Raw genomic sequence first — 13,605 nt, forward strand, 5'->3', positions numbered from 1 at the left:
TGTAAACTTTGTGAACATCCATCAAATGTGATCAAAATGAGGGCACTGTTGTAGTTGTAAATACTGTTGTAATTTCTTTCTGATAACAGACTATTTTTGTGTGACGTACTGACGTTATTTCATAGCAAAGTTCACACGTCGGTTGCCCAATCACAGAGCTACTAATTTCAATACATGGTGTTATAATTGAACAAATGGTAAATATCATGGGCTTTTGCAAGTTTGTTGAAACTACTGTTATCACAAGCCACGAAATATTGAAATTGATCAAATCAAGATTTTTCTGATCTTGATCTGTGGCTATAACAGGTCATACTCTAAGGTCATTGAACAGGACTTATAAACTAGCCACTAGAGAATTTTTCTTTCCTTATACACACTGATTCACAACAAGACAACTTTGCCACTTGTTGGACTTCAATATCAATCAGATACAACTTCACAGTAAGACAACATCAACATTACTGGATAAAGATGAAGCTCCATAATATTTATTGCACATAAGTCTTCAAGTCATGGAATTTTTCAATTGACAATTTTATAGCAGACAGTTTCGACTCTACATACATAATTCTCTATAACAAAATTGAAAAAAAGCATAAAAGAAGAAAGAGACACTTCAAGAGTGCCTGAAGCCTTCATTACCACTGGATCAAAACGATCTGACTATGGCGCAGCATGGCATGGGAATGTTAAAACCATTTAACAATTCTTTATGGTAGTGGCATTTCTGAGCTTGCTCAAAAATAATAGATACCATATGAGATACAAATAGCTGTCTTTCCAATAAATGAAACATACATAATGTTTCAGAATACTTAGAGGTTATTACCCATATCGCCTGTTCCTGTGTCGTATCAGCATGAGTGTCATTTGTGCTGCGTTAGACACGAGACGAAGTCGAGTGTCTGACGCAGCACAAATGACACGAATGCTGATACGACACAAGGAACAGGCGATATTGGGTAATAACCGATTTATCATATACCCATGCCCATAATTTTAGGGAATTTCTACTAATAGAACGAAAAACCTTTAATTTTGAGGCTTTACTTTATTACGCCTTGCGCATAAATATCAGAATGTTTATGTGAACAGGCTTCATTCATAAAGTATAAGCTTACGACGAAGATGTCAACATTACGCGCGACATCGTCCATATCTCAATGAAACCCAAGAAGAAAGACACCGGGATACAAAAATCGTCATGCAGAAGGAACATTTTAAGGTGCAATATGCTATTACAACTGTAACCGATCAAAAACTGCTCAGCTTTAAATCTATCCTGATTTCGATCGTCGTACGGCACGGAGCTCGCGCAGAGAGGGGATGCCATTTTGTTAGTTTACCTTTAGAGTTGCCATGTCAACAGTCGTCGAGCGCGCGCGACATCGCTGTCACGCCACGCGCTCACTACCTGTTCGGTGGAGACCGTGCACAGTGCCGGCGCCGTGCGAACGGCAGAATGTTTGCTAGACCTTGACCAAAAAAATACCATGGGAAAACATTCCAAGACTCAACGTGATATTTCCGTATTTTGCAACCAGAAATACCCGTGTTCCACGAAGCCCTTCAAGTTTTTACGTCGGCGACATCGCTTCGCAGGCGGGGAGCGGCAGCCATTTTGTTGTTTACGTTGTTTACCAACAAACTGCTAATGTAGTTCGGGAAAACTCTAAAACTGATGACGTTCATCGTGCATATCTCGACGTTTACCGTGAAATATCACGGTTGATATTTTACGGTGAACGTCACTAGGATGTAGCAATATGGGTATGGGTATATGATAAATGTAACATATAGCTGCAGTGAGTTAAATACAATTAATAGCATTAATGAAGTTTCGTCTCATGACTTCATAAAGCTACTGTATCTGTAGCCTTTGACAATTTTTTTAGTATTTTTGTTCCATGTATCAGCTACAATTTCTGTGTTTAGTGCCGCATGTCAGTGTGTGAAATGCATTGTTATTGTTGACAATTTTATTCAAGTCTGGACCTGAATTCAATAATATCAACACTAGCAATGCAGGGCACACATACACAGTCAATGCTGACATGCTGAGTACTGAGTATTTCAACACACTGTTAAAGTTCACTGAGAAACTGTAGTTGGCATACGCAAAAAAGTCGCAAATTGTCAACAATCAAAGTTACTCAGCTGTTAAACTAATTTGCTATCACATTTGAGCATTAGGAAAGTGTTTGCCTCAGAATTGAAAGACTTAAAAACTTCCTTAAACTTTCTGTCAGTAAACATTAAAGTATTCCTTTTCAAAATCAAGTCACAATTAGCACTGAGAACAACAAAGTTGTTTCACACTGGTAAATAATTTCAGTATGGAAAAATAATTTGTAAAAGGTATCACCTTAAAGTTGATGTACTGAATCAAACATACAATCGGAAGACAAAAATTCACTTCAGCACAACCACAAGGGAGATTCATCCAGCTCATAACATTTGACACCATGTCAGTTTGTGTGTATGGCTTTCATAGGTGTGGTATACTGCTTGGTAAATTCAAGTCTTGGTCTGTATGTTTGATTTCAGTTTATTACATCTCCTTATTGGAGACAAAACCTTTAAAATACAAGAATAAACAAATAAGAGTGACATGTGCATTAATCTTTAGACCCTGAGAAATCCTGAAAGAAAGTTCCGGACCTTGCAGTGGTGAGGAACACATAGGTGAATAAAAATAAAAGATCAAATGTGGAGTGCCAATAACCACTTTAGAATTAAAAGCTACAAGTTGAGCATCAGTTAGCATGTTAAAAAGGATCAATTTGGTGTCTAATACGAGGTCTCTTCACTTAAAATTAAATTCAATGACATTTCAAGCAAGTTAAAATCTACTTCTGCATTCATAATTATTTTGATATTCTGATTACTTGGAACTTCCCTTGATTTGATAAAATAATAAAATTCATACAAATAAATGATTACAATCAGTAAAAAGTCAAGTCACCTTGGAATGAGAGAAATTGTCACTTGTAAATAAGTGTAAAGTTCATCTGCAAAAACAACTGCCTGGCAAAATTTGCATCATCTGTCATCTCAAACTTCAATGAATGCATCAGTTGACACTGTTGACCATATTACAAAGTGTAGTAGCACAGACGTGACTTTTCATTGACAAATATCTGTCTTCATAAATATGCAATGTCTTCGTATGTGACATTCACAGTTATTCTGTATTTTGTTATGTAATAGCTTATTAATGTACTTTGTTTGTTGTTAATTTCTTTGTCATGTGTAACCTCACAAGACCAGATGCTGAAATTCTTGTCCATTGCCAGAATAACATGTGTATATGAATTTTACATACATTCACTGTGAAGCTCCACTGTATCATTGACACTAGGCTGAGTTCATTGAAAAAGCAAATCTTTACGAATTTTCATGGACAACTTCATAATTCCTTCACACTGAGTTGTTTAGCTTCTATCCAGGTCCTGTTAAAGTAAGATTAAAAAGAAAACACACAAAGAACTTCCATTGAGTTTGACAAAGAAGGAGAGTTGCCATCATTTGATGATGTTTTGTGTTTAATTAATAGTCCTGATGGGAATCAGTCAAACAGGCAGAGACATATGCAAATCATCTTTTATTTGGACCCTGAGAAAATTCTGACAGAAAGTTCCTGACCTTGCAATGGTGAGGAACACATAGGTGAATAAAAATAACAGATCAAATGTGGAGTGCCAATAACCACTTTAGAATTAAAAGCTACAAGTTGAGCATCAGCTAGCATGTTAAAAAGGATCAATTTGGTGTTTAATACAAGGTCAATCATCTTTTATCTAGTACTTACTCAGTACATTTCACGTTATGGCTTTAGCACAAAGCCAATGAAAATTAAATTGCTGATGCAATATGTATACCAAAACATTATGCATGGCAAGCACTGCCAGTAGCTTTTGACCAGCCTGATAAATATAAAATTTTTGTAGTGGAAGGTTCATTAACACCTTGATTAGGCTCTCCTACAACCAGCTGTCTTGTCTTTTGGGATAATCCGTACACAAATTTCTGTTACCCCCAACCACGGTGATAGAGGGACCGTGCTCCAATATAAACTGATCAAACTATACCGGCAGTATTTCTCATGTGATCATTCTGATATATCAAACATTATTATACATAATTTATCATGAACTTTCTGGAATAGATTTGCCCTAGTCACTTGGCTTTTCTTGGCAGGAATTACTGTCTCGGCCATCATGTTCATCCCATGATATTTGCAACAGCCTACCACTAATGTAAACAGTCTGCTGAAGTTTATCCTTCAATTTACTCTGTTTTGATATTTATATGCCCACAGACTTAGAGCAAGTCCATTTCTGGAAGTAAAAACATGGTTATGCTGGCACTGAGATTGATAACTAAGTATATTTGTGTCTAGTTAAAAGCAAGACAGATAAGTTGATAGATAGAAATCAGGCATTGATAATGTAAAACATCATGTGACCTTTGACATATGAGCAAACCCTTAGACACACCTTCAACACTTGTATGAGTTCATTGATTGCTGGTCTGTCTGTAGAAGCTTCACCGTGATGCACAAATGCCACTTTGCCATGTTTGTCTACGATCACATCTCCTGCCGCCTAATGAAAAAGAAAGTCACTGTAAAAGTGAGAAGTGAAAGAAAGCTGATATTCTCCGGGCTTATGTTGTGCATATCAATACTGGTGCAGTAGCATTCAACCTCAGTTCTTTGATTCTAGACCATTCAGATCCCCGTACTCTCAAGGGAAAAAAAATGCAAGAACTTACCAGGTGTATATCTTCTTTCTCTTTCGACATTGGCTTTGGAAGTTCTTTTCCTGAAGCCAGTTTTGAAGCATAATAGTACATTGTCTTGATGGACCATACAGTGAACAAAGAGTGGCCATATCCCACTGCTTCATAAAGCTGAGGAAAAAATGGACGACCGGGCTTGTAAGAAATGACATTGAAAAAAGCGACCTAGCGGCCAATATAGCTCCGCTGTGTTTATGTCGAGAATAACTATTTTTAACACATGTGATGAAGAAGGTGGAAATCTTTGATAGCTCAATGCAGTGGCCAGAAAAAAGTGGCTAAAATAGCTGCAAAAATACACAATTGAAGATTTCATCATACTTTGAATATATAACATCGGATCATCCCTAAGAACATGTCAACCAAAGCTATCTGATGAGTAGTTCTTTGAGAATAAAATTTTCTGACCAAAAATGGCAACAATTGCCCCCAAAATAAAAATTGCAGATTTCATCATAATTTCAAAAGATCAAATTTAGTTCATCTATAGAAACCTGTATACCAAATTTCAAAGCTGTTAGACCAGTACTTTTTCAGAAACATATTTTTTGACCAAAAATGGGAAAAATTACCCCAAAAATTCAAAATTGCAGATTTCATCATTATTTCAATAAATATTATTTTGTTCATCTATAGAAACCTGTATACCGAATTTCAAAGCTATCAGATGAGTAGTTTTGGAAATACACATTTTTTGACCAAAAATGGCAAAATTGCCGCCAAAATACAAAATTACAGATTTCATCAGAAATTTAATACATATTACTTAGCTCATCTGTAGACACCTGTATACCAAATTTCAAAGCTATCAGACCAGTACTTTTTGAGAAAGACATTTTTTGACCAAAAATGGCAAAAATTGCCCCAAAATTACAAAAATTGCAGATTTCATCACAATTTCAAAAAATATCATTAAAGTGATCTGTGGGAACCTCTATACCAATTTTCAAAGCTATCAGATGAGTAGTTTTGGAAATACACATTTTTTGACCAAAAATGGAAAAAATTGCCTTAAAAATGCAAATTTGCATATTTTGCACAATTTGAACAAATCTGAAAGAGATCATCCCTAGGGACATATGTACCAAATATCAAAGCTATCTGACTGGTAGTTTTGAAGAAGAAGATTTTTAAAGATTTTTTAACCAAAAATGACAAAAATTGCCTTAAAATACAAATATGCAAATTTCACCACGATTTGAACAAATCTGACTGAAGTCACCCTAAGTAAACTGCATATTAAATTTCAAAGCAATCGGACAAGCGGTTTCAGAGTAGAAGATTTTTTTACCAAAAACACCAAAAAATGCCCCAAAAATACAAATATGCAAATTTCACCACGATTTGAACAAACTTAAGTGAGGTCACCCCAAGTGAACTGCATATAAAATTTCAAAGCAATTGGACTTGCGGTTTCAGAGGAGAAGGCAATTGTTGACGGACGACGACGGACGACGACGACGACGGACGACGACGGACGACGACGGAAAATCAACCTATTTGATAAGCTCCGCGTCGCTGACAGCGGAGCTAAAAAGCTCACAACTGAAGTTTGGAAATCTGTGTACAGTACTGTATATTAATAGGATTCATATACATGGAATGTATAGTCATTCATATGTACATTTTCTGGTATAATAAAGGGAATTCATGTCAAAATTTGAATGCCTTTTCTGTTGAAGAACTTTACAAATTACCCATTTTTCCACCATGATTATGCATAAAATGACTTGAAAACATTGCATTCTATGTGCTAGATTGTTCAAATTGTTCCTGCTTGTAGCATCCCATGTGACGATTCTATCTTAACCCCTTGAGTGCTGTAATTTTTCTAACCAACATTTTCAACATTTTACCAATTTTCATGCATCTTTCGGTAATTGTTTTGATAATTTTGGACCAAATGGACGCAACATTTCTTCGCTACTGTTTTTTATCAAAATTTTGGCAAAAATTTGAAAAAAAAAATAGACTCGGGTATATTTTATAAAGGTGACAAAAATTGACATTGGTGCTCAAAGGGTTCATCGCAGAGAGAAAAGGTGTTAAAAAGGTAGGTTTCACGATGTGGAAAAATTGCAGGGGCGGTCTGAAGTGGCTTGGATAAATCTGAACTGCCTTTGCCTCCTCTCATCCTACTCAATACGATCCCCTACCTTTTGGCTTGGATCAAGCAGCATATCAAAGGGACAGTTCATTTTCTCCATCCACTCAGTTCCAACATATTCAGGAAAGACAGAGACCATCAGCACGTGACCTCCAGCTGCCGATATTTCATCACGGCGCTGTACTATCTGTGCTGTATGCTCTCGTCACGGTAGTCAGGCAGAGTGTCGCAGAAACACCAGCAATAGATTCTGCTTGCCGATGAGGTCATTTAAGGTCAATGTCCTGCAAGGAAATCACAAAAGCTGCATGCAGAATGAATTTATACTTGTCTGTGTCATATTATCAAGCCTGGTTTTCCTTTTTCATGTAAATTGTCAACTTTGCTCAACCATTGATTCTGATAGTGAAAAAATAACGAAGCATTGTGAAATTTGTTAAATGACGATGTTAATTAAAGTTTTGTATTTAAATGTATCCATGCTACCTATGTGTGTTGGTTGCACACAAAAATTTGCTGGTTTTTTAATTTTAGGAATATGAACCATCAAATGTGTATTGAAAACAGCAAAAACGTATAATTGTAGCTTGCCTCATTAGTATTCATTGTCAGATATTCCTGGAAAAGAGTACAAACATTGCTGGAAAACAAGATAATATCTGTAAACACATTGATTGTTGTGTGTCATATAAGTCTGCTAGCAGTGCACCAGCTAGTATAATTGTCCTCTGGTATGAGAAGGACATACCATAGACCCTAGAGCAAGACTGCTCCAGGGTCTCTGGACAAATTCACAGTTTAACATTCTCTGTATGATTTTACCTTGATGTTTTGAGGTCAGTCAGTTGTACATCCAGTGGTGCCGGTGATCCTACAGTCAGCTCTGTTCTGCATTCTCTTTTTTCTAAAGCATGGTCATACTTTTTCAAGATTTCATCCCAAGAATCCTACAGAGGAAATGAAAATGTACAATTTTTTTGAGTTCCGTTGTATGGAAGGGACAAGACAACTATTTAATCAGAAATTTCTGTCAGTTCCTATCACAAAATTCACTGTAAACGTGCTTGATTTGGAAACTGTTGGTGCTAATGTCCTAATGTAAATTATACTTGACTATATATTGGCATAACAACCTAAATGTCATAGCAATGTGTTTCTATGCAAAAATACAAGAATCTAATTGGCTGGAGGGATCCAACAGGAGAGCTTTTTATTTAACTTATGATTGATTTTTGCCAATCTTTTCATGACTAAGCTAAACTTCTATTGTGATTGATTTCTTGTTCTTACCTGAAGAAGATAGTCACAACCTAATTGAACTTGTCAGACTCATTCCGGTAAATTTATTTGCAAATGGTAAGTTTGTCAATGGACAAGTTTTTCTTTCTTGTTGTAATTACTTACTTCAGCAGCAATGAGCTCTTCATACACATCACGTACATCTTCATGTTTGTGGTAACTTTTCATCAGGTTGAGAAATTCCTCTAATGATGTGACATTCAACCTGAAATTGATATAGTAAGTAGTATGCCAAAAAAAAGTGCAAGAAACATCAAGTCAGTGATCAGACTCTTCTAGTTTTTGAGATACCTGAGCAAATTGACAAAAGAAAACAAATAAAAAACATCTAAACCAACAACTTCACTTTTATTCATACCTTCACCATTGCATAACCACACATTTTATGGTGCCATTTTCCTCAACAGTATTAGAATTCCTACATCAGGACAACAGCAGTGACATACACATAACCTATTTGTTGAATACATGACAATTAGTCTTTTCCTATAAAGCAACTATCGTAATTCATTTCCACTGAAGTTTATAAATTCACAATAAAGAATTATTGCAACAGTAAACAGCTGGTAATTTTCATTATTGAATACAAATAACTGATGAATAAGGTCAATTATATAAATTTCATTAATATGCACATATTTTCGGAAATGTATTTTCTGTGTATCTCTCACTAAACTTGCTTAGCGCCCTCAATAACAAATGAACAGATATATTTTTTGGCTTTGTATGATGCATTCCATTAAAATAAAAACAAAACTGAAGTTACATGAATGACTGGGATTGGAAACTATTACGACTGCCTTTACTATTGTAAATTTATAAAAATTCTTTGTTTGTCGTCCTTGGAATTTCCTAAAAACTACCCTCCCAACTTTTTCTCAAACCTACTCACCAGCCAGGTAAAAAAATAAATACTGAAATAAAACACAGTGTGAATACATACACTAATTTTCAAATGCTCTTTGGGGGTGGAGTGAAGAAAATGGCTACTCCTGATCGTAACACTTTATAAACTCTGTGGGTTTATTTCATCATTTTGCGTAAAAATCTACCTGCCCATGGACAGCAAACAATGAATTTTATTAAAGGGAAGATTAAATTGGACCTGAATATTTTAAATCATAAAAAAGAAATACTTTTTCAAAAGTTCTAGGAAGTTCCTTTGAAATCTTACTTTGCAAGAGTTGAAGCGTAGAGTCCTATTATTGGCGATAGGTACTTTGAGGCTGTGGTCATGAAATCATCACCTGAAGCTGAAACAAAAGCACAATTATTTTGTAAAGCTCCAACATTTGTTATTGGCTTCAGTACACTGGTCTGAATTTTCCCCGATGTGTTTGAGTATTGCAGGTTAGACAATCCACTTCTTTCTCACAGGGGTATAATACGTATAACGCAACAGTGTTCAATATAGTCGGCAAGACACACTAGAAGGACAATTCCTCTCACAGGGGCAAAATCTCCCAATCAGGAGACCTCCTATAAATGTTACACATATTTTGATAAAGCTATGCTATGCTATCCCGATTATAGTTTTTCTCTCATGTGAAGAGTTCTGACTGGGAAATTTGTCCAAAGTGTTACTGTAATGATTTAACTCCAAAACATGGCTTTGAGGTTAAAAAGTACAAATGGAGTGATCCAGATGGATGAAATACATATGTCATGCAAGTGACAATTTGCTGTATGTCTTTTCTACACAAGATATCACTATTATTGAAAAAATTGAAAATACCTGCACAGAAGGCAATGGTGAACTTGATAATTTGATAATGAACATACAGGTACACTTTCTAAATGGCATATGTTTATTAAATTGCGCAGAACTATTCTACTAAAGGAAGTCTCTATATTGGGAGAAATTCCCCACTGTCTAGTGTGCCTTGCTGTCAGTACCACCATGGAGGTAGTGGGGAGAGCTCTCTCTGTTTAATCTCCAATGGAGGCTCCATCCGAGTCCATGGTACCACTGAACCACAGTCACTTGTTCGACCATATCACACCTGTACTAATCGATCTACACTGGCTACCTGTTGAGGCACGCATCAAGTTTAAAATCATGCTGACTGTTTATAAAGTTATTCATCGTGTTGCACCACTATATTTGATTGACCTGGTTGAGCTCTACACCCTGCTAGAGATCTTAGATCTGCCGATTCTCTGCGATTAGTGCCACCTTATGGGAAATTTAATAAGTTATGGTCAGAAGGCTTTCTCTGTTTCTGCATCGTCTCTGTGGAATTCTCTGCCGGCCGAGATCCGCAATGCTACATGTGTTGACTGTTTTAAACGTAGTTTAAAGGCTTACCTTTTTAGCCAGTATTATTCATGCTAGGGATGATCAGTCATTTTTTTTATCTGGAACTGTTTTTTTATTCGTTTCTGCGACTTTTTTAAAACTTTTTGCATTTTTGCTGACCTTTTCCACATGGTGAATTTTTAATGCCGTACGAGTCTTGTACGGGTCATTTTGCTTGCTTGCCTGCTTTTTAATGCGTTTTATTGAATTTTTACTTTTTTCATTTACTTTTGGATTTTTGGACTTTTTCACTTGTGACTCTTGTAATGGATTTTTGTTTTTGTCTTTTGTTTGTTTGTTGTGTTAAAGGCACTGAGACGTATGTGTAGTGCATTTCTTCTAAGAATTAAATTATTATTATTATTATTATTACTTGTTGGCAGATCTGATGATGCTTTGTGACATGACATGCATGGAGGAAGCAGAATTCCATGATCATATGAACTCTTGGTTGAATCACAGAATACTGCTTGTATCGATCAATTTAGTTACAATTAAATAGGGCTACACACATGATACAACAGTGAGTTGTGTGCCTGCATATCGTATTGCTGCAGTAAAGTAGCTCGAGTTTTTGCCAGGATATTTGGGTCCGCTGGTTTTGCCGTCCGACCAAAATACCCAGGCAAAACCTCGAGCTACTGTACTGCAGCTTAGCTGTGATATCGCAGCGGTACTTCAACTACTTGTGACGTATATCGAACGCGATCGGGTCATTGGGTTGGGTCATCGCCACAGTCCCTGCCACAAGTACCGCTGCGATATCACAGCAAGCTGCAGCTTTGCTGCGGATCCGTAGCCCTACCACTCCCTTTGCCACTCCCCAAACACAACCAGCAAAGGGAGTGGTAGGGCTACGCACAGGCGTACGGAATGTTTCCTAGATCGTCGTGAAGGGAAGTGACGGACACTGCATGCACCGTGAGGCCGAAGGCCGAACCTCGGTACTGTATAACAATACCGTAAAGAGTTTGTTTACAAATGTCAGATGGCGGGATTTGAACATCACGCTGCCGAGGCAATGGTTTGCGTTGATTGCCTTGTTGCCAGATAGCTGAAGTTGTATTCCTGACAGTATGAAATTTACCTAACGGTTAACGGTTGAATTTAGTGGTTGTGGGGTCACGGGGTCACTCGTCCACTTGCAAAGGCTTTTGGGAGTAAAACAGCTATTCAAAATGGCTGAGTGGCAATGCAAGTGCGAGTATTCGCCGGACAGTCAATTATCGCCCATAACTGGCAGATTTGAAAGAATTCTGTAACCAGAGTAAAGATTTGAAAGTTTGAAGGTATTTCCGACCGGTCGATGTAATTTTTTTTGAGGTAGATGCTTTATTTCGTTTGTTTCGGGCCGCCGGTCGATTTTCCGTGACATACCTTGGTATTGTTATACAGTACCGAGGTTCGGCCTTCGGCCTCACGGTGCATGCAGTGTCCGTCACTTCCCTTCACGACGATCTAGGAAACATTCCGTACGCCTGTGGGGCTACGGATCCGCAGCAAGCTGCAGCTATACTAGCTCTGCATGACAGGGCTGTGTCACACAGCCCTGTCATGCAGAGCTTCAGCTATACGAGCTACTGTACTGCAGCTAGTTATCGTAAGCCAACAACACTGTCAGTCGACAATGTACCTGTATGCGATTCAACAGGGAAAGGGTCACAGCGTATTGATAGGAAGTTTACCTGCTATTTTTTCTTTGGCATTGTGTACGAGTTCGTTAATTTTATCGGCTGTTTTGCTGACCACTTGGCACAATGTGTTTTCATCAACTTTGGCGCTATCTTGCCCTTCGTGTCTTCCTGTTTCTGCCATGGATCCGTGGTGACAGGCGCACTGAACACACAGTATGCATGTAAAGTCGATGTTCTCATATAAGTGAAGAAGCCCCCACAGTTATCTCGCCTGACCTTCTCTGTTCAAGTTCGAAGGTCTTCCCCTATATGTAATCGGTCGGTCACCAGTGAGGGCGCAATTCGAGGTCCTTACTTGAGCACTCCGACGACTACTGCCTACACGATCATTATCTATGTTACAGATGCTATCTCCATCAGAATAGTGCAATCGTGCAGGGCAGGGGTCCTCGCTCTCTGAGCACACATATTAAACAGATATCTCTGATATAAGCTTATATATATATATATATATATATATATATATATATATATATATATATATATATATATATATATATATATATATATATATATATATATATATATAGATGTCTGATATATTAAAGTTTTGCACTAGGGCGGGGCTCTGAAAAATGTCTTATTGTACTTGGGCCTCAGCCCAAGTACATTTGTTTTCATTCCGTGGGAAAAAACTCTGTAAGGTATAACCATTCCTGGCTGAGACCAGGGAGGGCAAAATGTCTTGGCTTCATCTTTCTTGGCATAATAAATGGCGTAATGATGTTAACTGAATGGAAGTGCTGCTCTCAGCCAGTCTTGAATAAGTGAGATGTGAATATTAATGCTTCTCTATCTGAGTTTTTGCCACAAAATCTTCTGAATATAATCAAAATGTGCATCGAAATGCAACAATTAATGCACCCTCCGTTTCCTAGGCGATGGCACGACCCTTGCTACACCCACTGGACGAGCCAAAGTGGGAGGGGTAATTTCAGTTTGGTCGAACAAGAGGGCTCGAGACCAGAATTTAACATTTAAACTTGAAACATGTTTAATCGCTGACAAGATGTGGACTAGTGTTAACCGAAGTAAAATTGTGAAAAGGAAAGGTTTTATATCCCGGACACAATGAAAAACATTACGACTGGAAACTGTACCCCCAGTTGAGAAAAGTAATGCCCACAGCGATGGAGAACACTTATCCTTGAGCGGAGAAAACCAGACCATCATTTCGAAATAGAGCTGCAGATTCGAGAAGCTCGTTCAAAATAGCTGTGGTGCACCCCATAAAGGGGTATTTTCGAGTTTTGAGGGCAAATTTCGCCTCCTTCATATAGAAATCGTACGTTTGTTTTTCCAGGAGAACACACCATTTGACACAAAATTTGCATGTAAAGGGGTCGCCAGTAAGCACGTGGTCAAATCTGGCATAAAAAAACAATATGAAATGTTGGGTA

The 13,605-nt window shown here is 37.5% G+C and overlaps 1 protein-coding gene across 1 annotated transcript; it reads right to left on the reverse strand.

The window, feature by feature from the left end:
* Positions 1-469: 469 nt before the first annotated feature.
* On the reverse strand, positions 470-12,476 carry LOC139149160 (uncharacterized). The gene is made up of 8 exons (XM_070720732.1): positions 12,197-12,476; positions 9,387-9,465; positions 8,318-8,417; positions 7,736-7,860; positions 6,963-7,197; positions 4,780-4,917; positions 4,503-4,610; positions 470-3,455 (listed from the first exon to the last, which is right to left on the reverse strand). Exons 1-5 carry the CDS (start codon positions 12,324-12,326, stop codon positions 7,128-7,130), a joined length of 504 nt encoding a protein of 167 aa, XP_070576833.1. The 5' UTR covers positions 12,327-12,476; the 3' UTR covers positions 470-3,455; positions 4,503-4,610; positions 4,780-4,917; positions 6,963-7,127.
* Between the last annotated feature and the right edge of the window lie 1,129 nt (positions 12,477-13,605).

Source organism: Ptychodera flava, chromosome 14 (assembly GCF_041260155.1).
Source record: "Ptychodera flava strain L36383 chromosome 14, AS_Pfla_20210202, whole genome shotgun sequence".
Classification (NCBI taxonomy): domain Eukaryota; kingdom Metazoa; phylum Hemichordata; class Enteropneusta; family Ptychoderidae; genus Ptychodera; species Ptychodera flava.